At 37.7% G+C, this 23,578-nt stretch overlaps 2 protein-coding genes across 7 annotated transcripts in view; both read right to left on the minus strand.

The window, feature by feature from the left end:
- Nucleotides 1–239: 239 nt before the first annotated feature.
- On the minus strand, nt 240–7,355 carry THAP1 (THAP domain containing 1). 2 transcript variants are annotated; one of them, XM_066380432.1, is made up of 3 exons: nt 7,104–7,355; nt 3,999–4,194; nt 240–3,441 (listed from the first exon to the last, which is right to left on the minus strand). In XM_066380432.1, the coding sequence occupies exons 1-3, from the start codon at nt 7,172–7,174 to the stop codon at nt 3,073–3,075; spliced, it is 636 nt and encodes a 211-aa protein (XP_066236529.1). In that variant the 5' UTR covers nt 7,175–7,355; the 3' UTR covers nt 240–3,072. The 2 variants fall into 2 exon arrangements, with proteins under 2 accessions (XP_066236529.1, XP_066236528.1); XM_066380431.1 differs by having other exon boundaries at nt 240–3,444.
- Nucleotides 7,356–13,550: 6,195 nt separating this feature from the next.
- Nucleotides 13,551–23,578, minus strand: part of RNF170 (ring finger protein 170) — a 30,570-nt gene continuing 20,542 nt past the window's right edge. For all 5 annotated transcript variants that reach the window (XM_066380438.1, XM_066380434.1, XM_066380435.1 and 2 more), the window contains 3 exons: nt 22,835–22,908; nt 19,620–19,730; nt 13,551–14,254 (listed from right to left, as the gene is read on the minus strand). In XM_066380438.1, coding sequence (XP_066236535.1) covers nt 13,985–14,254; nt 19,620–19,730; nt 22,835–22,908 — 455 coding nt within the window. In that variant the 3' untranslated portion in view covers nt 13,551–13,984. The remainder of the gene's footprint in view (nt 14,255–19,619; nt 19,731–22,834; nt 22,909–23,578) is intronic.

Genomic DNA, 23,578 nt, shown 5'->3' on the forward strand with positions numbered 1-23,578 from the left:
TAATTGTTCTCTTGCTTGTTTGCACATTAGTTTGCTCTTTGATTTTTTTTTCACATCAAAGATTGTATTTTAATACACACTGTATTAAACCATAATGTCCAGAAACAAAAGTTACATCAGACAAGAATAATGCTCTTCACTCCCCAATTATCCAATTCACTCCCCAATATTAGAAAGAGTAATACCACTTTTTCTCCTTTAAATGCTACCCATGGCTGGCTACCTTTTAGAAATTCTGGAATACAAATGGAGTTTTCTTTTTACAGGTCATGTGGACTTTTAAACACATTACTTTATGTTGCTTACTACTGGTTTTATAAAAGCCATAGGTGTTGGGTATGTATATGTGTGTATAATTTTTTTTGATAACTAAAGATAATCAGAGAATATCAAATAAAACTTGGATTTGCTTTCACTATTATTATACTTCTAAGAAAGGAATTACACAAATTATTGTTAAAGGAAACAATCTCATGTACTTGGATTTCCAAGTAAAAAGTTTTGCTAATAACTTTAGACACCAGTTTCTTTACTGCAACGACAGAAATATTTTTAGCACACATAACAGGTATACAATTAGTAAACATTTAGATTATTTTACAAGAATTTAAAACTCCTGTAATTTGGAATTTGACAGTTCAAACTATGCAGCAGTTCAAAGTGAATATTATATTTGTATTATAAACAAGTAAAAATAGAATGGCAAATACTTCTATTCTAATCCAGAAACCCATTTCAAAGAATCTAAGTAGAACTGTTTAAATGTAAATGGTAAACAAAGAGCAGATGACCGCTGTCAGAGATATTTTACAAGAACATTTCTTTAGAGTTTAGAGGTTGCAATAGTGTTCAATAATTTCTAAGAAACTTCTAATTCTAAAATTCTAGTTTTCCTAGCAGTTCTATTATGAAACAGTATTTCTTCTCACCATTATTGCCAGATTCTATCACACACAGGAGTAATTTTAGTATGTTAGTATATGTGCTTAAGATAAATGTCACCTTTCAGAATATGCTGCAGTTCATGAGTCCGCTCCCAATTTGTTTCAGATTGAGACCTTGTCCCTGTTTCAGAATAAGTTTCACTATGCTTGAACAGACCTTTTTTTTTGTCTATGTCATAAATACTACAACAGACAAAATGAATTTAAAAAAACACTCAACAAATGTTAAATCTCACATTCAGAAATAAGCACCTGTACCTCAAAATCCCTATGTTAAACTATGATAAATTATACACAAATAGTTGGTATACATGTTTCATGTGCAGTTCTCTCCAAACATGGATTTATATCTGTTATGAAAAAAGAATAGCTTCAGGTTAGATCATAATGTTAAGATGCTATGGAATTATTATTACCACTTTTACAATTCAATGTTGGATTATTGTTCTGGGGACATGGACACACACACACACACACACACACACACACACACACACACACACTTTCTTTTACATAGATGACCATTTAGATAAAAAATACATACTTTGGCAAAATATTTACCAACATATCTTCCAAAACTTGCTAGAGATGAAATGTAAAAACAAACTACTTAGAGTATTTGCAACTTCCAAAACCAGTAATGAGATCCATTAATAACTAGAAAAAGTCTTCTGATTCATTAGTTTGTTCTAAATGTTATCAGACTATATAACTTCACCTTCTAATCGAAATTTTTTATTTTTGAAATACTTGTTCATCAAAAGGAAATCTTCATGAATCAAAGTACTATCCACTGGCAGCACGGCAGTGAATTACATCTAAAAACAGGTCTACAAAAAACACCTTTTGAACATCCTTGTCTCATATCTTTAATACTGCCATAAAAGGTCTGTTATTCTTCAAATACTCAGTGTACTTTGAAATTTAAAATAAGTATAGGTAAAAGTTACTTTAAATCTAAGTAGATAAGTCCTATGGCAGTATTTGTTTACTCACTCTCTCAGAACATATTTCAAATATACGTAAAACTTATCACAAAGTCAGAATACATTCACAGTTTGAACAGAAACCTCAGTGTTTTAAGTCTCAACATTCAGGAAAATAAACATAACATCTTAGGTTGCTTTTGAATACAAATGACTCATTTAAGTAAATGGGATATAATTTCTAATTCACATTAAAAGTGATGACATCTTTATTTATGTGAAGCCTTGACAAAAATCAATTAGTCAAGTTCAAGATTACCATATTATGGTACAAATGAAACTATTGATGCAACATATATATTTGTTAAGAGATTTGGATGCAAATATAACTACAGTTGAGGAACTGGATGTCCCTTACTTAGCTCAACGGTAATGAGAAAAAAAAGCATACTACGAATTGAGGCCCCATTTTTATTACTTCATTGATAACAATACCTACTTTGTTAAACATTGTTTCTTCCACTGGAGGAACATTTTTAATTTTATCATGCTAGACAGTGGAAGGAAAAAGAAGAGGGGCCCACTTAAAAAAAAAAATCCAGTCTTTATAAAGTTATTTGTGTTAATTAGGCATGGAATGGCTCTTCATTCTCTACTCTGAAGATATTCTATCTTTTTTTTAAAGTATTGACTTGCCAATTTATCTTGGACAAGTGATTAAAGAAAGATAAATCTTCTGATTTTACAAATAAGAATGTGTGAATAAGATTATATATACCATACTCTGAGAAGTTACGTCCCATAATCTAAGCCATACTTCATTTAAAATATAATCAAGTTCTTTCAATAAACTAAGGTCATTTTAAACTTAAAGCATCCTTACTATACTGTTTTCATTCTCTTTCCTTACTTTTACATTATTTCTATAAATATGCAAATTAAAAAACAAAAAACAGTCTTGAAACCAACTTAATTAAATCGGAGCTCTGAGGTTAATTTATAACTTTTAAAATATTTTGTTAAAATGTAAAAACCCTGAAATTACAAACCAAAAATTAACAATTTTACAGTATCTTACTTTTTTAAAAAAATATTCTGAATTGATTTTATACAAGTGTTATTTTTTTTTTTCAAATGAAACTCCTTTATAGGCTAGAAGAGGGTATGTGGTATTGCCCCATTAAAAACTAATACAAATTTTTCTATGCTGGTACTTCAACTATTTCAAAGTAGTTTTCTGGTAGAATCACATAACCTCTCTCTGAAATGTCTTTCTCTTTCTGGAAGTGTACGACCTCCTTCAATTTTTCAAGCTGTCGCTCTTGTCTTCTGCATCGCTGCTGTGCAGTCTTGAGCTTCTTTCTGAGCTTTTCGACTTGCTGTTCTAGCTGATGAATCCTTTTTCTCTGGTGCATTGTGTCCTCCACAGTGTAGTTGTGATCACAGAACACTGAGAGGTTATCAGGGGTCTGAAGAGGAGGCATTAGTAATCCAATAGCAGCGTCAGCCTGGGAAACGGGAGGTGTTAAAGGAGGTGGGGGAAGCTGTTCTTGCGGCTCCAGAAGGTCGTCCTTCTAAAACAATAATGCAAAGTAGGTTTGAATTTCATAACTAGAAATAACACTTTAAAAGAATTCATCTGTGGAATTTAAGAATATTAAGACTTTTTAAAATGAATCCTGGTCAAGAAACATTCCAAAATGAGAAAATAGTTTAAGTTTTAATTATACCTTTTTACCTAAAATAAAAATGAGATGCAAGAGACAGAATGATTAACAAAATGTACTGAACTACTAAGTATTTAAAACTGAGGGGGAAAATACTTTGAATCTGAATCACTAAAAAAGAAAAACCAAAACTGATCAACATACAAGGAGGGGTATAGAGTGATCTCAAAGTAAATCATAAAGCCTGACTGAGTTTCTTAGTGTGAGGATATTTAACTTTAATAATCTGCATTTTGTATTTTTTAAAGGTATTATCAACTGTTATCAGTGGTTATTTACCAGTGATAGGTTCCAGGTAACATTTATTTTCTTAACACTACTCTGAATTTTCCAAATTTTGTACAATAGACACATTAATTTTAAAAACAGAAAAGAAGCCAATATTTTAAAACACATATTACCTTGTCATGTGGTTCAGTATAGAGAAATATTGTGGGTACAGCATTCTCTTTCAGTAACTTGTTGTTACACTCCCTCTTAAAGCAATCTGGAGTAAAGTGTTCTGAACAAATACTGCTATACTTGGTGGGTTTAAAATTTTTTCTTCTGACAGCTGCCTCCCATTCTTTACAAAGACTGGGACGAGTAAGAGGAAACCTAAGGAGATGACATAATTCAGTACTCTGACCTTATTTAAAAAACAAAAACCAAAAACATGTCAAACTTGCCTGCTTCGGAAAGAACTATCTTACATTGGTGTTAGTGCACTAAGGAGTGTTTGATGAAAACACTAGTTCTGCTCCCCCCCCCCCCTTTTTTAAATGATTAGTTGTACCTTTAGTCACCTTAGTTCGTTCACCTTAGTTCATTAAAACTGTGCTTGTTTTAAAGACCCTATAAATAAAGTGACCACCACTAATATGAGATAAAAGTCACCCCTCCCAGTACAGTATTTTTTATAGAAATCTTACTGATGACAGTAGTTTTAAGAATGTCAGCTGTAATTACATATATAATCTAAAGAAGACAGCCCAATAAGAATTTACAGAATGTAACAATATATTGCCATGTTGACAGATGCATGCAGTGGGAAGAGTAGGAAACGAAAGGTTGAGTGTGGACGGTCCATATGCATAATATTGTTCCCTTTCTTCCCCTGCATTGCAGTAACTTTCACTAGCAGATACAGGTACTCCACACACATCTAAATACACAAGGGTAAATTGTGTAGCTCTCTCATCTAATTTATTATTGTTTAACTTTTTATATTGAAGACACTAAAAGTTTCAAATAAAATACATACTATAAGGTGAATTTATATTCATTTTTTTACCAGTGATTTTCTGTATACTGTAGAACAAAACTGCACGTTAATAGCTACAGGCTGAGAAAAGCTTCTAGTTCTCTTAAATTCGGCCTGACAAATAGAATTAATCAAAGGATAGTTAAATCACAATGATAAAGAAAATTTAAAAATACTTATTTTAATGTACTTCTTTTTTTTTTAAGATTTATTGATTTTTGAGAGAGAGGAAAGAGAAAGGGGTGTGGAGAAGCAGGAAACATCAACTCATAGTAGTTGCTTCCCCTCTGTTCTTTGACCCAGTAAGCGGAGTGCTCTGAACCAGTGACCTCAGAGTTGCAAGTCCACACTCTATTCACTGCTCCACCACAGATCAGACTGATTGACTTCATCTGCTGAAATATGTTCATTAGGTCCAGATAAAGGGAGGCAGGAAGAGTTTAAATTGATTGTGATTTTATTTTTCCAGGTCAGCTGGGAGGATTAGAAAGAAGCTAAAGAAGGATGTTCCTACGTATGTTCCAGTTTCTCTCCCATGTAAGGTATGCTTGAGCCTGTCTCTGCTATTATCATGAAGAGCTAACAGATCTTTATGGCAGTCCCCTTGCCCAGCATTGCTCTTCCCACAGCCACCATGTAGAAACTGGGGAAAGACAGAAGATCCTTGCTCGAAATGGCCTTAAAAGTACAAACTCTGGTAGCAATCAATCACTGGTAGAATTCAGCACCTAGCTGACTCAAGCACTGCAAGTGCTCAGGCTGTGAGGTACCGTCAAGCTCTTTCCCATCTACTCCCGAACAACTGTTCTTTTAGATAAAGGATGAAATGTAGGTTAGTTCCTCTTTCGAATCAATTAATTTTTTAATAGCTAGCAGAAAACTCTATTTCTGATGCGTGAATGTCATCCTTAACTCGTTTCCAGTGTCAATGAAGGATTTCCCTTATTTTTAGATACCTTCTGTGGTATCATTAGAATGGAGAGATGGAGAGCTGAATGAATGTGAGAGCGTCACCCACCACCTCCTGACCGATTCATACACTGAAGCAGTCAATTAATCTGTCAGAAATTCCAATAATCAAGAGGCAATATTAGTATGTACTGAACCGTGAAAGTGCTAAGTGTTCCATGTCCTTCCGGGAAAAGGGGAAACCACCCACTCGTGAGGCACTCGTATTTCTATATGGTCCCTCTCATACTGTATTAAAAACATAAAAATGCATTAACACCCGCTGTTACACATAAATGACCCTACCAACAAAATGGGAAGAATATTGACATTTTGCTTGTGTAATTATTTAGCTACGAATAATTCATGTAACGTACCACTGGTCCCAATGTCTTAGCTATCAACCTTTATAGTTGGGAATTCTTGCAAAAAAAAAAATTATTGTAAATGTAATAACATTTGTAAATACTGTACTGAATGAGACTGAAAATGATACCGTGTCACAATTGCTGACATTTAATTATCATCAAGTCATTCCCCCTTTGCGTTTTTTTTATAAAGAACACTTTTCCTCTAAGCCTCTGCCTGAATACCTAACGGATGAAACAGTCCTGAAAGATGTGGGGCATGCTCTTCTCCAAGGACTTTCCTCCATGCCTTCATTATGGCACTCCGTATCGCTGTCCATGTCACTACTGTGTGCTGGAAACAGACTATTCATCTTAGCAGTACCAGAAACTCTAAAACTTCAGAGGTCCTTAAAGGCCGGTTCCTAAAAATTGGACCATACACATCCTCCCTGAAATCCTGGCCAAAAACCAATCCTTAATTATCCTGACCTCCCATCCACAGCAAGAACGAAAGAGTGGCATTTTTCCCCCCTAAGATCTCTGTTTTTATTTCAAATTTACTTCTAAAGTGTTATCACCACCTGGCTTCTCCAAGAGCTGCGGGTGAAACCCAGACGCCTCCGGGTACTACCCGCGGGCCCGGAGCCCGCCAACTCCAGGAGACAAGTAAGCCTCGCGCCGGGGACAGAACTCGAGCACGAGAAATGGTCGCGGGCAGCAGCTGCGACGCGCGCCGAGAACGCGCAGCCCCGGGCGACGGGTCGCGGCCACCGACAACGGGCGGGCACGCCCACCGCCCGGCCCGCGGTGGACCCGAGGAGCGCTCGGCCGCGCCCCGCCCCTGCCTACGCCCCCTCTCGCTGTGTCTCGCGCGGACACGCGCCTTGCTCCGCCCCCGAGCCTAAGCGGCCGCGCGCCCCCTGCTCGAGCGAGGGTCGGCCCCGCTAGGCGGGAAGGGTACTTACTTGTGAAAAGATACTGGCTTGTCTTTATCATATCGGTTCTTGCAGCCGTAGGCGGAACAGGACTGCACCATCCTTCCGGTCCTCAGTCGTTTCACTTCTGCCGCCGCAGCAGGCAGGTGAAGCTGTTATCAATGTTGCTTCTCTCGGCTTTGACACCCTCGCTTCTTCTGTAGCTTTGGCCAGCAATTACAGTGATGCCAGCCTCACTTAGGGGTGCCTAATGTGCCCGTTTTGTTGTTTGCATTAGCAGAGGGACCACAACCATCTCCCCTCTCCCATCTCCAAGATGGCGGAGGCAGCTTCAACCTTACCTCTCGCGATGAGTTCGTCCTGCAGTCTCTGATTGCCTTGAGGTCAGAGGTAACGTTCCCTGGAAAGCAGGCCATTGGCTGAGGACAATGGGTGCCGTGTGGTGCGGCGGGCTCAGTGTTGCGGAAGTGGGCGGTTCCTCGACCTCCGGGAAAGGAGAAAAGAACTGCTGGGAGAGGAAGCGAGGAGAGCGCTGTGTAACAGGCCGGATCCGCCTGCGGTGCTTTTCTTGCGGTCATTAGGGGCGAACAATGACCTGGAGAACAATCCGATATTTCTGGCGTGAAGGAAGTCAGGTGTAAAGCTGAGGTGATTGTGAGGAATTCTTTAAAAGGGCGGGCACTTAAATGATTTGTAGAAATGCTCATGGAAACAACCCAATGCCCATTAGTCGTTGAATATACAAATAGTCGTGCAATGGAACACTACATAGCAGTCAACATAAAGAAGCTATGATCTATACAGTATGGATGTGCTTATATAATGAATAAGTCAGAGGCAAAATGTACTGCATGATTCTATTAAAAGTAGGTAAAAGAAATAGGTTACTTTTCGGGAGAGTAGCAATGAAGGGGGACTTAAAGGATGGTGGTAATGTGTTTTGACTGAAGTGATGGTTAAACTGTTCACTTTATGACAATCATGACCTTTAATGATGTATAAAATGTTTGGTGTCCTACTTTAATAAAAGTTTATTAAATAAGGGCCGCTTAAGATATGCAAAACTGCCTCTTTTTTTTTTAAGAGAATGAGATGTTTATAAGTTCATTTGACCTTATTTGACCCCTTCAATAAGTATCAAAAATAAATATACATGTATGTCTTACTTTTATATGACCATTTAAGGGAAAGACAACGAATAGGGAAAAACTGAAGAAGGGTAGTTAGAAGTTTGATGTTTTTCAAAGTCTTAATTCATTTATCATTATAATACTTCATAAGGAAAAAAAAGTTTAAACCTTGACATTAAAAGAGTAAGTTTTCTTACAGTTATTCTAGGATAAACTTTGTCTTGTTTGATGAATTGAAGAAAAACAAGCCACTTGTTTTGCCATGGGAGGGGGCTAAGGGCTAGAGATATTTTTAACCCTTTGAGTAGTAAGAACTGTCGTGTATGTCCTCTTGGGAGGTATGCGAGAATTGCATGAGATAATAAAAACTTTTATTTTTAAAATGTGTAAGGCAACATTAAAAAAAGACATGTATGTTTTTCTTGTTTCCACAAATTGGTTATCAAACATGATTTTAAGTTAATAAAACTGGAACTGGAACTAATTTCATTTATTTTTATTTTTTATTTTTATTTTTTACAGAGAGAGAGTCAGAGAGAGGGATAGACAGGGACAGACAGACAGGAACGGAGAGGGATGAGAAGCATCAATCATTAGTTTTTCGTTGCACATTGCGACACCTTAGTTGTTCATTTGACTGCTTTCTCATATGTGCCTTGACCGCGGGCCTTCAGTAGGCCGAGTAACCCCTTGCTCAAGCCAGCGACCTTGGGTCCAAGCTGGTGAGCTTTTTCTCAAACTAGATGAGCCCGTGCTCAAGCTGGTGACCTCGGGGTCTCGAACCTGGGTCCTTGGCATCCCAGTCTGATGCTTTATCCACTGCGCCACCGCCTGGTCAGGCCTAATTTCATTTTTTAACAACTCACTTCTGGGGGTCATTGAGCATGAAAAAAACTTACTACTCAAAGGGTTAAACTCACTGATATCTAACAGTTTAGATTTTCAATTCTACCCTACTGTGCTTTTTTTCTTAATCTAATTTTTATTCTAAAAAATACTTTAGCCTGACCTGTGGTGGCTCAGTGGATAAAGCATCCACCTGGGACGCTGAGGTCGCTGGTTCGAAATCCTGGGCTTGCCTGGTCAAGGCACATATGGGAGTTGATGCTTCCTGTGCTCCTCCCCCCTTCTATCTCTCTTCTCTCTAAAATGAATAAATAAAATCTTAGAAAAATAAATTAAAATAAAAGAATTTAAAAAATACTTTAGCATTCATTCCTTATATTCATTGGTGGAGTAAGGCTGTTGGACTAAATGAAGAATTCTTGGCCCTGGCCGGTTGGCTCAGCGGTAGAGCATCGGCCTGGCATGTGGGGGACCTGGGTTCGATTCCCGGCCAGGGCACATAGGAGAAGCGCCCATTTGCTTCTCCACCCCCCCCCCCCCTTCCTGTCTCTCTCTTCCCCTCCCACAGCCGAGGCTCCATTGGAGCAAGGATGGCCCGGGCGCTGGGGATGGCTCCTTGGCCTCTGCCCCAGGCGCTGGAGTGGCTCTGGTGGTGCGACGCCCCGGAGGGGCAGAGCATCGCCCCCTGGTGGGCAGATCATCGCCCCTGGTGGGCGTGCCGGGTGGATCCCGGTTGGGCGCATGCAGGAGTCTGTCTGACTGTCTCTCCCCGTTTCCAGCTTCAGAAGAATACCAAAAAAAAAAAAAAAAAAAAAAAAAAAGCTTAATTTGGAATCCATAAATGCTCAGATCTTGAATCCCTTGAAAAGGAATCAAAAGTATATATACATGTATGTGTATGCATTTTTCTGGGGAGCTATCCATAGCTTTCATTTGATTTTTGCAAAGACAAACACAAGCCAATATGTAGGGACCCTTTCATTTATAATATTCTAAGATTAATGAAACAAGATTAATTTGCATGTAGCTATCAATTACAGGTTTTCCCTAAGACCAATTAGAAGGATGAATGTTTTAATATTACTATCAGGTATTTTTAAATAGTTTTTTAAATTTTGTGCTTTTAATCAAATTAAAATCTAAAACACTAGTTGCTGGTGAGTTTCAAACATCTTTAGCCCTCTCCTACATCCTATATTATACTCCCCTCAAAAGGCCTACCTCTAAATACCACTAGTCTGGCATAAGGAAAGTATCCAAAAATGCTCAATGTTTTGTTCGCTCATGCACCAATCGGGGACATGGGACTAATCAGAGGATGCAGATGAATGAAGACAACAGTGGTTGGTTACATCTCAAATTTGCTCGCAGTCAAGGACTCGACGCTTAAAACAAATATTGATGCCATGAAAATGGTCTGGTTCTGACAGAACAACAAAATCTCAAAGATTGTCTTTGTCTCTGTGATTGTCAGCAGCTCTTAAAGCCTACTGGCCTATGTTGGGAGACAAGTCTTAGGGCCTTTGAACCTTGAGTGCCCTTTCCTATTCTGACCAGTCCCCAGGTTCATGGGCTGCTGTTTAGCAAAACAGAAGAGCCTGGAGTACATTTAGTTTTCAAAGAGAAGGGAAAGAGTGTTGATGCAGATATAAGGGCTCAGTGTCAGAAAAGATCATTTCTGTTACCGACTGCAATTTCAGTTACCAAGCATACACTCGAGGCGTGGGGACTCAGGATACAGGCCTAAACATACATTTCAGTTCCACCCTTCTTGTCCAGAATTAGTCTAGATCACCCGGATCAAGTAATTTTCCTCCAAAAACAAAAACATTTTACTTTAAAAAATTTTTAAACATCTGAGCAGTGGTCGGCAAACCGCGGCTCACGAGCCACATACGGCTCTTTGGCCCCCTGAATGCGGGCACAAAGGCCAGCTTAGCAGTACCCTAATTAAGTTAATAACAACGTACCTACCCATATAGTTTAAGTTTAAAAAATTTGGCTCTCAAAAGAAATTTCAATCGTTGTACTGTTGATATATGGCTCTGTTGACTGAGTCTGCCGACCACTGATCTAAGGAAAATTAATTAGAAATTAATAATACTGGATGTCCACTAGTGACAAAGAAAGCCACTGCAACCATTATATTGAGTGCTATTTCAGGAGTTCTGAATTTTAAAGGAAACAATATCAAAGAAACAGGAAAAATAACAGCTATTTTTAGAGTTTAAGTATTTTGCTTTTATTCAAAAGAATAAGTGACAAATTCTTAAATCACAAAGTTGGACCAAACCATCAGTCCTCTGCGACAACTCTGTGAGGTAGGTATCTGCGCAGCCACAGGACCAACAGAGTCCTTTCTTCCCCTGCTGCTTTCAGACGCTGAGAACTGGAGGAGCTGAAAACACTGTTCTAGTGGGCAGAGGGAACCGCTGTTGCCTTGTCCTGTTCCCTACAGACCTATCCAAGTTACCTGCTGCTGGGGTTGCTCCATCTGTTTTTGTGAAAGTTACAATATTGATGTTTACAAAAACCCAAATTGTTTGCTTTGATTTATAGGATCTCACTCTGAATCAGAGCATTTACTATGTTTAAAACACTGATTGACTCTACTTGCTTTAAATACTCCCTCAGATACTGTGTACATTTATTATTCATGATCAATACAGATGACACAATAAACAAGTCTAAACTGCTGAGATTTCCACATGTTCCCTTTTCAACTTAACAAGCCTTCATTCAGATCACACAGTGTTTCTGTATGTTATAAAAGTTGGTATAATACACTTCTACCAGTAAAGTCTTATAAGGAATTCCAAATATTACAATAAAATTATTGTAACTAGAAATGTGACACTTGAAGCAGAACATATGCACAGAAAATGAAATATTTTCAAAAATGACAGTGGTATATAACCCCACATGAAATTTGTAATTGGTAGGAAATGCATTCCTCCTCTGGTGTAACCAACTCCTACTCATTAGCTTTTCAAGTTACTAACTACAGCTGAAATTTTTTGTTTTTGTTTAATTGTTCGTTGCTCCACCCATTTACACATTCATTGGTTGATTCTTGTATGTGCACTGGCCAGGCATTGAAGCTGCAACCCTGCTGTACTGGGACAATGCTCTAATCAACTGAACAATCTGGCCAGGACCTGAAGTGTTTGTGTGTGTTTGTGTGAAGTATGCCCCCCTATTAGACATCTGACTTAGAGTTTTAGAATTAAGATTCACGAACTCTTGGTATGTCCTCTTCTGGACCCTAGGAGCACCTAAGCTGTTCTACTCTAGTGTGTTCCAGAAGATTCCAAAGGACCCTCATTTTCCTCCAGCTTCTCTTCATTAGAACCTTCACATTTATCTGAACCCATGCAGGAGTACTACTCAGTGTGATACCAGTTCAGCGACTTATCTGTATGTGGCTTCAGACAAAAAACACCCTGTCATCTGTAACAGGGATTTCACCTATGAAAAGGAAGACAATGCTTGCCTTCTTCACATAACTGTCTTATAAAACAAGAAGTATGTGAGAAACTGCTTTAATTATAATGTGCTATATTTAAGTGTTATTGTTTTTTCTCTCTACAAGCAACAGCTTTGTTCCCAGGCCCAAATTAGAAAACACTATTTTTGATATTCAGCATCTTATTAGTTGATTGTTAATCTCATCAACTTGGGAGACTGTTAGAGATTTCTCTCCCCCCCCCCCCCACTTATCTGTACATAATGAGGCTAATACATGAATAGACAGTATGAATATCAGTGATTGCAGGTGACAAAGCTAATGCCCCTGAGCATCAATGGCCACCCTGCTATCCAGTTCGCTAATGAGCAGTGCCAGCTAAGGGAGTTAGGGTTTCATTATACTTGCGGTTTTGGTTCTTCTCAAACAGAAAACTGTAGAAGACAGCGTTAGATACTTAGGTATGGCCATAAAAAAACAAGATAACGTTCCTGTTGAATCACAGGACATTTGCTCATTCTGCATACAACCTAATGAATCTAGGCTATCTGCTGCCATCTAGGGACAGTATTACAAGAGAAAACTAACCGAATTTGCCTACTCTGTTACTAGTCTAGCTCATCAGTAGTTTCTCTTGTCAAATTTAAAGTGTTCCTACTACCCTAAGGTCTTTTAGGCTTAAGCCATGAAGAACTAGTTTCCTCAGAAATGCATCAAACTACTATGCAGTATCACCCAGGTTCTGGAAAAAAAAAAATCCCTTTACAAATTACTTTGATACACTGTTCCTATAAAAGGCCCAAACTCTTGTTCAGATGCCATAACTGAGAACACAAGTGTGCCCCCTGGAGATAAAGGTCATATATCTTATTGATTCTTCTAATGTTCTGTAAACCAGAATGTGAATCAGATTATAAAGTTCAAGCTTCTTCATTGACTTTCACCTGATTACAAAGATATATCAGAATGGAAAAGCAGAACTGCTCCAAATGCACAAAACTTAGCTTGTACTAAAACACCGAGTCTCCCCCGATATTGTGCAATATTTTATTATAACAAAAATATTTAGATGAGTCTTATTGCAATATATTATCATATAGGTACTCACTGAGAAGGAAAAATTGGATAAAATGTACATTTAACAATATCTTATACATCCAATTAATCTGAGTAATTTTTGGGAAAAGAAAAAGATATAAAAGCATCCCTTTTAATATCAGTCCATGTTTTTTCCAGAGACTTGACAGACAACACAATCAAGATAAATTATTATAATTCTAACTTTAATATTAGAACCTGAAACATGTAAAAATTCCAGTCATCTATTGCTAGTTATTTGCCAAATGATAGTCAAATGTTTGTCATTCCATGGTTTTAAGTTTGTAAGATAATATTCAAATGCTTTATGTTGCCATGGGTCCTTTTGTTTGATTTTACACATGAGCTCATAATTTAGTAAATGTTTTTTTTCACCTGTTTAGTCTCTGTGTTATCACTTCTCGATACATAATAGAGATGTAGATAAGCAACAAAAAGATGACAAAGAAATCATCTAAAAAGCCTAGAATTCCAAACAAGGCTTCAGGTACAAAATCTAGAGGTGATATAAGATAGAAAAAAGCTCCCATTAAACAAAGTATTATCCTGATACGAAACATCCAGAAAAGGCCCCCGACTGAAAACATTTCCCTGAATGCATGTCTCAGTAAAGTGGGTAGATCCATAATTCTTTCCATAATCTGGTAGGGGGAAGAACAAATATGATTTGGCATCTAATGTATCAGACTTCAAAATATTATACTTTTCTTACAACATGCAGACAAAATCAGTTAACATAAATAAAGGAGTTTCACATATTGCTTGAACATCATATTTTCTAGTTATCCATTTTATTTAAGAATAGTTCTTTGGTTAATATGTTCTTATAAAATAGGTCTTATAGCAGATAACTGAAAAGCAACTAAGAGGTCAACAAACTTAAAATACAGGATGTGCTAATGTAAAACTTGAGTTATCTCTCATTTGAGTCAGTAAAATAAATGAAATGAAGACCTATTGTATGGGATTAGAGTCTGAGGTTTGAGCTCAAGTCTAAGCTTTAAAGTTAGATAGATCTAGGTTTGATTTCAAAGTTAATCACTTATTAGCCAAGTGACCTTGGGGAAAACTGTTTAACCTTCTAGAGATAAATTAACAGCTAATTGAGTATTTATGTACCAGGAGGACTCTGAAGAACTAAAAAGAGGTATTGTATATAAAAGACTTTTATAAATTGCCAGACAATATGTAAGTATTATATATTAAAGGCACATCAACCTTATTGCCTTTGACAGTCTAAGAACAGAAATGAAACTGATCCCTTCTTAGGATGTTTATTCTGCTCAGCTCAAGTTTAAGGGAGCCACAAAGATTTTTGGAATGCCAAGCCCTACCTTTCTGAAAATGATTAAGTTTCTGAATATGTACAGAAACATACATTAACCACTAGGTTTTTACATAAATGAGCATAATTTTCACAGCTGAAATTTAACAAATGACAAATTTTTAAAAATTCAAGGATGTGGAAACATTGGAACCCTCATACACTGTTGGCGGGAATGTAGAGCCCCTTTGGAGACAGTTTGGCAGTTCCTCAAAATGTAGAGTTATAATATCCAGCAAATGCACAATGAGGCATATGCCCAAGAGGAATGAAAACATACATCTACACAAAAACTGGTATATGAGTTAATGGAAGCATTATTCATAATAGCCAAAACGTGGAAATAATTCAGATGTCCATCAACTCATGAATGGATAAACAAAATGTGAAATATTATTCAGCAATAAAAAGCAATGAAGTACTGAATATAGTCAATAATATTCTAATGACTATGTATGGTGTCAGATGGGTACTAGACTTACTGGGGTGATCACTTTGTAAGTTATGTAAATGTATAATCACTATGTTGTACACCTGAAACTAATATAATATTGTATGTCAACTGTAACTGAAAAAGAAAAACAAAAAAAAAAGTACCACAGCAACAAAAAAAAGCAATGGAGTACTGAGACATGTTACAACATAGATGAATCTTAAAAACTGTATGCCAGCCCTGGCCGGTTGGCTCAGCGGTAGAGCGTCGGCCTAGCGTGCGGAGGACCCGGGTTCGATTCCCGGCCAGGGCACAAAGGAGAAGCGCCCATTTGCTTCTCCACCCCTCCGCCGCACTTTCCTCTCTGTCTCTCTCTTCCCCTCCCGCAGCCAAGGCTCCATTGGAGCAAAGATGGCCCGGGCGCTGGGGATGGCTCTGTGGCCTCTGCCCCAGGCGCTAGAGTGGCTCTGGTCGCAATATGGCGACGCCCAGGATGGGCAGAGCATCGCCCCCTGGTGGGCAGAGCGTCGTCCCATGGTGGGCGTGCCGGGTGGATCCCGGTCGGGCGCATGCGGGAGTCTGTCTGACTGTCTCTCCCCGTTTCCAGCTTCAGAAAAATGAAAAAAAACAAAACAAAACAAAAAACTGTATGCCAAATGAAATAAGCCAGAGACAAAAAGCCACATATCATGTGTTCCCATTCAAATAAAATGATGAGCTATCCGTAATAGCCAAATCTATAGAGACAGAAAGTGGATTAGTGGTTACCGAGGACTGGAGAGAGGGGAGGGGACGGGACAATGGCAAGGAACGGCTCTAAAGCTTTTGGGAGAATGAATATTCTAAAATTATATCATGGCGGTAATTAGATTATATTTACTCTATACTCTCATACAAATCGAATTGTATACTTTAAACCAGATGCATTTATGGCTTGTAAATTACATCTAAACAAAGTCTTAAAAACAAAATATAGTACTAACATCTACAGGGTGTGGCAAAAGTAGGTTTATAGTTATGAGTACACAAAACAATTTACTCTTGTATTATTTATTATTGTATTATTTCCATATGAACAACTGTAAACCTACTTTTGTCTCACCCTGTATTTGTATGGCCTTGAGCAAGTCAGTTTTTTCTCTGACTGCGAACCTCTCATTTGTACAGTATAGTTGTTAGCTGACTACATGTCTAAGGCCCTATTAGTAACGATTTACCATGACTCTTCAATATAACAATTATCTTCTTTCTCAGGAATTGGTAGATGCAAGATAAACTGACCAGAGGAACTAAATCACTTCCTGTGGTCATTCTACTGCCCACCACAACTCAGCTATTTTTTTTTGAGGGGTAGGAGGGAGAGAGATGAGAAGCATCAACTTGTAGTCATGGCACGTTAGTTGTTCACTGATTGCTTCTTGTACGTGCCTTGACTGGGGGACTCCAGCTGAGCCAGTGACCAAGCTCAAGCCAGTGATCCCGTGCTCAAGCTGGTGAGCCCAGGCTCAAGCTAGCGACCTCAGGGTTTTGAACCTGGGACCTCAGCATCTGCACCACCACCGGTCAGGCCACTCAGCTATTTTTAACCATCTGTATAAATATCATAAGTTGAACTCTCTCTATATATTTTACTTAAGAAGTGCCAAACTGAGAGGGAGATGAAGACAAGAATGGGAATAATTGTGCAAGTGATGAGAAAAGTTTTAAAAACACCAGATAAAGAAAATCTTTTAACTCCTTCTGGAAAACAGGTCACAAAAGAACAAAAATGGTCTTTTTAAGAATCACTTGCTGCCTGACCTGTGGTGGCACAGTGTAAAGCGTTGACCTGGAACACTGAGGTTGCTGGTTCAAAACCCTGGGCTTGCCGGTCAAGGCACATATGGGAATTGATGCTTCCTGCTCCTCCCCCTGTTCTCTCTCTCTCTCCTCCCTCTCTAAAATGAATAAATAAAAAATTGAAAAGACAAAGAATCACTTCCTATACTAATTTTATATTCTCTATGGAAGAAACTAATATTTAAAGCAAAACAGCTATACAGTTTTCACAAGGTCTATAGTAAATTACTTTAAATATTCTAACAATACTTTTCTGTCTATTATCAGAGCTAATTTTCACTGCTCATATGGTATACTTTATACAAAATCCTTAGACAAGAACTATGAAATGAGTTACTAAGAAACATTTGTCTAGTAATCACAATCTCACTCCAACTTTGAATGAGGTGGAATATCGAAGTCAGAGCTAAATGTCTTTATCATACTGGCATTTCTCTTACTCATTAAATATATATTTCACACACACACAAAAATAAGAATTAAGCAATAGTATACTTCACACTTGCAAATATAAATCAATATCTTAAAATGATTTTTTTTAAAGTTCAGTGGTAGTTCTTAAATTTGAAACGTTGATTTTGAAAGCATCATCCTATTGTTGTCAGTGGAGACACATTAAAAAAAATTGCTGGATCAAAAATAGCAGAAGCGACTCCCAAGTAACCATGGAGAACAACAATGACTGGGTTAAGTTTTCATGTTGCCTAAACATCTAAAAGATCTACTCATTATCACCCACAAAAGATGAAACTATAGCTTTAAATGTACATGACGTTATGGAATAAGGAACATGAACAAGGGAGCAGAGCACAGAGTTGTTTGTTACTAAAGCACTTTAATAGCTTATATTCTTGGCTGGTAGTAGCAGTATCAATTTTATCTTAAGGATAATTCATTCATTTACTCAGTAAACATTAAGGGCCTACTCTATCCTAGACACTGAATTTCACAATGAGAATCTAGTACTGACAAGATAGACAGTTTTCGTCTATGGAGAGAAAGACAGTAAATACGATCTGAGTGCGTTTGTGACTGATGTTATAAAGGAAATGTGCAGAGGGCAGTCCCAGAGGAAAAACTCTGGAGGAAAGTCTAGTAAAGAACTATCTGAAGGGTGAGAAGTCATCCATGAGAAGAGCTGAGGGACGAGTATTGCAAACAGGAAACGGCACTTGTGAAGGCATTAATGTGGAAAGACTTGGAGCTATTCTGAGAGCTGAAAGGAGGCCAGCGTAGCTGCAGCATGGTGAGGAAGGGGTGACACAAGATGTTAGGGAGGGAAAGAAGGAAGGAGGGAGGGAGGGAGTGAGAGAGGGAAGGAGGGACTAGGTCACGCAGGACCTTGTAAGCCACAATAAGGTGCTGGAACATTACCCCCCAAAATTGCAAGTTTAAAACACAAGGGCATCATGGCCTTGCTTATGTTTTCAAAATATTACTCAGGTGGCTGTGCAGAGAAAAAAGTCAAAGTGAAGAGGCCATGGCAATTGTTCTAAGCAAGAGATCATGGTGATTTTGATTAATATGATGGCTACAGACACAGGGCATTTTTATGAGGTAAAAATGACAGCATCCCCCTAGAAGAAATGCAACAGTACAACTTACAGATCAGATGAGGGAGAGGAGGAGCTCAGTAAGAGAAAAGAGTTAACTGAGTTAGGGAGGGAATCCATTTAATATTATACATGTTAAGTCTGACAGCAGTGGAACATCCAGGTGGAGATACAAGCTAAGCAGTTGAATATAAAGTCTAGAGCTTGGGGGAGAGGTCTGGGCTTTCCGCATATTAGATTTGTACTTAGTATATTCGGGTTTTTGAAATGCATATTCAGTTACACACACACTTCTAGAATTCTTTGTTAGATTTTGAGAAATATGGAATGAGATAATAAAATGTTACAGTTTAAAATCTATCAAATGCCTTTTTTTTAGGGGAGGGGTCAACTGTAGAATTGATGTTATTTAAAAATAGAATGCTTTTGAATAGCTAACATGGCATACAGGGTTACATAAGGGAAAATGTTGAACAGGGCCAGTTAAGTAACTTAGAGTAAAACACAATTGCAAAACTTCCTCCAGAAGGTCTCAGAGGTAAGTTTCTCATAAAACAAACCCGATTTTAAAATCACGTCAGAGTTGATCATTTTACATTTCCCTCCAATTTTTTCTTTTCTTTTTTTTTTTTTTTTTTTTGCTGGTATCTCTTTCATAAAAAATTTTTACAATGCCTTTTCTAAGACAGAAAAATTAGTCCTTAGGAAAGGCCTAATACTGTATTTACTGGAACTCAGTAAATAACAAAAATGATGAAAGTAAAAACTTAACACACATAAACAAGGAGGTGAATTATCATATCATTATGCTTTAATTGTGTTCCCTCTACCCTTGTACGTTCTATAATGTTACTTACAGATCTGGGCTGCCCTGAGAATCTCCGGTTATAATCATTAATATCTTGATGCAATGATACAACATACTGAGACTGGTCATTTTCACCAAATACTGGTAGCAATAAAGTTACCTGTATATTACAGAAAAAAATGGTTATACCTTTCTGCAGCATCAGTTTTTTCATATTGTGATAGTCAATAAAATAAGGGAAGCTTCTGAATTTAAATTTCACTCATTTCCTTTAATAAGGGCAACATGGGAGGAAAAGATTATTGCCTACAATAAAATTCAATGCAAAATGTAATCTGAAATCTGTAAAATAAAATGGGCACCTTATCCAAACACTGGTTCTAGTATTTTCCAGTCCACACCAAGAAGAAAGTATTTCTTTAGAGCTAAAGATATAAGAATGATGAGAAAACATGCAGGAGCAAAGTCACATAAAAATATCTATTACCTCGAGAGAGAAAAATAGGGATTCTCTTCTTTGATTAAAATCGTAATTCCAATCCTCACTGGCATTTGAAGTATCTTTGACTATTACGACCATAATACAGAGATTAATTTAGTGCAATGACTAAGGCTCTTGAGCCCCTATTCCTCCTATATTCAAAAAGGTAATTCTTGATAAATAATGTAATACATTTAACCCATTTTCCTCCATGGTAGAGGTAAGGACACACAAATGTCCCAGACCACGTTTGGGTAAGCTGAAGATGAGAGGCCTTGAAAAACCCTGATAGAAATGATCGCTGTAAAATGAGAGGAAGATGGGAAGGAGTATTGACAGATTAAATCATCTAGCTGTCGCTTTTGTCCTTCTTCAGGTCAGCTGTAAAACTAGGGCTTCCCGCTGCTCCAAACAGATAAAGGAGTGACTAACAGCAGTAGGTGGCAGGAAGAGCAGATCAGCATTATCTTTTTTATGAATTTGTTAATATAAATGGATTCTTCCAGTAAATATTAATTGAACACCTACTGTGGGCAAGGCACTGTGCTAAGTGCTTGATATACAAAATAAGAAGACATGGCCTTGCCTGTAGGTGACCACAATCCCAAGACAGACGGGGAGGCAGACCTGTTCATCAGCCTGTTCTAAGGCGTGGTGCTAGGTGTTATAATGATGCTTGAAAGCAAGGACTTCTCCCTAGTGTCCAGAAATCTTGAAACTTAAGCTAGCCCTTGCAATGCAGGCAGGACTGCTGGTGTGTTAGTGTATGCATCCACAGAGGGAAGCGGTGAGCTTGTCCTAGTCAGGCATCAGCCTAGGCATTATTATTTCCAGTGAAACAGGAGGCACAGCATGTACTGACCACCTGTTTTGCCTCCAGGATGAATTACTCTTCAGTTAGAAAACCAAAAGCTATTACATTAATACAACTTTAACTCCACCTTTCTAGACTCTAGCCACTGATGAGGGGTCCAAAGGATACCACTTGATAATGTATATATACCCTATGAAACGCCGTGGACGGTGAAACTAATTCTTCAATGCAAGCCCCTAGGGTCAGGTCTCAGGGCGCCTGGCAGATAGCTAAAGATGATGAGAGGTGATAACTGGCCAATACGTTTCATTGTTGACTGCGTTGTGTCAATAAAGAATCATCCAGGGAGGCAGTACAAAACAAAACCTCACAATTTTCCACCTGACCATGTGATAAAGAAGTAAATGTGAAAGAGACAGAGTTTGGGAATGTAGAAGGAAGAAGGAAAGAGAGAAGCCCTGAACCTTTCTCTACACCAAAAAGAAGGCAGCGATGGGGGGAAACAGCTAGAACAAAGGCTGAGAGTTAGTCAGGAGTGGGCAGAAGTAGGTTTACAGTTGTGAGTATGTGAGACAGAATGTATTCTTGTATTATTACTTATTATTGTATTATTTTCCATACCAACAACTGTAAACCTACTTTTGACCCCTGTATATCTCTGTGTGTATATATTTGTATTTAATAATACATACCATATGGTTTTATTTATATAAAGTCCAAGAATCAGGCAATACTAAACAATTTTAGAGGTGTACGCTAAGGTAATAAAACCATAAAGAAAATCAAGGAAATGCTTATCCTAAAAGTGAAATAGAGGTTAGCTATAGGAAGGGGGGGTGTGAAGATTTGAGAGAGCTCCTGAGGGGGCTTTTCTGGGGCTGTTGGCTAATTTCTGTTTCTTCATCTGAGTGATGACTGCTTAAGTGTTGCTTTGTGATAATTCAATGAACTCTAGTTTGTTTTGTGTGCTTTTCTTTATGTCTGGTTATATTTTACAAATTTTTGAAATATCATTTTGGTTTGTTTTTGGTTTCTGCAGGTTGATGGCTTTACACAAAGTCCTTTACTGTTGTTTTAGTGGGGTTGCAAGAGAGAGCAAAAGTAAGTACATGCCTACAATCTGACACCATTACTTGGAAACTACCCTTTTTAGGCCTTTATTTGGCACACGGGAAGAGTTCGTAAGGAGATGCTGTCTTTTTACATGTTTGTAACTCATCAGAAAGGTGTGTATTTTTATTTTAAGTGGGAAATTAAAAAACTATAAATGAAATGATTAAAACTCTACACACAACTGAGAGAATGTCCTATTTTGCTATATTTACTAACTGAAAAACTAAGAACTTTTTGTTGCTTTTTCCACTTTGTCAAAGAAATTGAGAAAATTTGGCAATCCCGTTTGTGCTGACATTTCAGTCTTCAATATGTTTATAAAAATTGACTGCCTCCCTCCTGAGGTAGCTTCTAGACTAACTATAATGGTCAAATCTGTTCTGAATAATTCAATGTGCTTATGTTTCCAAAAAAGACATTATAAAAATTATTTGTTATTTAAAGCTATCTGGACCCTTACCAGAGAAGGGCAGATTAAAAATAAGTTAAATTAAAAAAAATAATAAATTAAATAGGAAAAACAATTGTTTTTTCAAAAGAAGTACAGTGGATATTTGCTTAAGGCTGATTAGCTAGTTCAGTTATTCCTTTGCTGATATAACAACAAAGACTTTCTGGGATCTGGGAGAGGATTCATTTACCATTTGTTATTCCTACAATTGAAGGAGTTCAAAAGGAATTCCCTTTTATTTTGAGGTATCTTAAAGACATTTAAAAAATGGAGTGACATCATTGAAGCTTTGAATGAAGGCAATTCTGCTAAAAATATCAAAATAATTCAGAAGTCAGATACAGAAACTATAAAGATTTACAAAATGAACTCGTATAAACGATGCTTTCTGGATACAAACATTACCGTTTGTCTACAGATTGGACAACTGATGGCCCCAAGCCATGAACCGTATCGCCAGTACGCAATAATGCAGGTACCTAATAGGAAGAAAAAAACCCATTAGTACTGATTTTTAAATATCTGATATATTATAACAGTATCATCTTATTTTAAAATATTTTTTACTTCATCCAACATCTCTTTGGCAAATTCAATTCCCAGCCATTAAAAAATAACAATTCCCAGCCATTAAAAAAACCACTTTATTTAAACTACCAGTTAAGATATAAATATTTTTAGACAAAAGCAAGATTACTTCTATGCTATGAATCTTTCTAGAAAATACTACATTTCCAGCCCTGGCCGGTTGGCTCAGTGGGATAGCATCAGTCTGGTGTGAGGATGTCTCGGGATTGATTCCTGGTCAGGGCACACAGGAGAAGCAACCATCTGCTTCTCTTCCCCTCTCCCTCCTCTTATATCTTTCTCTCTCTTCCCCTTCTAGAGCCATGGCTCAATTTGTTCAAAAGCACTGAGGATAACTCCGTGGCCTTCACCTCAGTCACTAAAAAATGGCTTGGTTGCAGAGCAGCGGAGCAAGGGCACCAGATGGGCAGAACATCACCCCCTAGAGGGATTGTCGGGTGCATCCCAGTCGGGGTGCATGTGGGAGACTGTCTCTCTGCCTCCCCTCGCTCAGTAAAATAAAATAAAAATTAAAAAAAGAGAAAACACTGCATTTTCTATGTAAAATAAAATAGTAAGTAA

This window comes from Saccopteryx leptura, chromosome 4 (assembly GCF_036850995.1).
Source record: "Saccopteryx leptura isolate mSacLep1 chromosome 4, mSacLep1_pri_phased_curated, whole genome shotgun sequence".
NCBI lineage: Eukaryota > Metazoa > Chordata > Mammalia > Chiroptera > Emballonuridae > Saccopteryx > Saccopteryx leptura.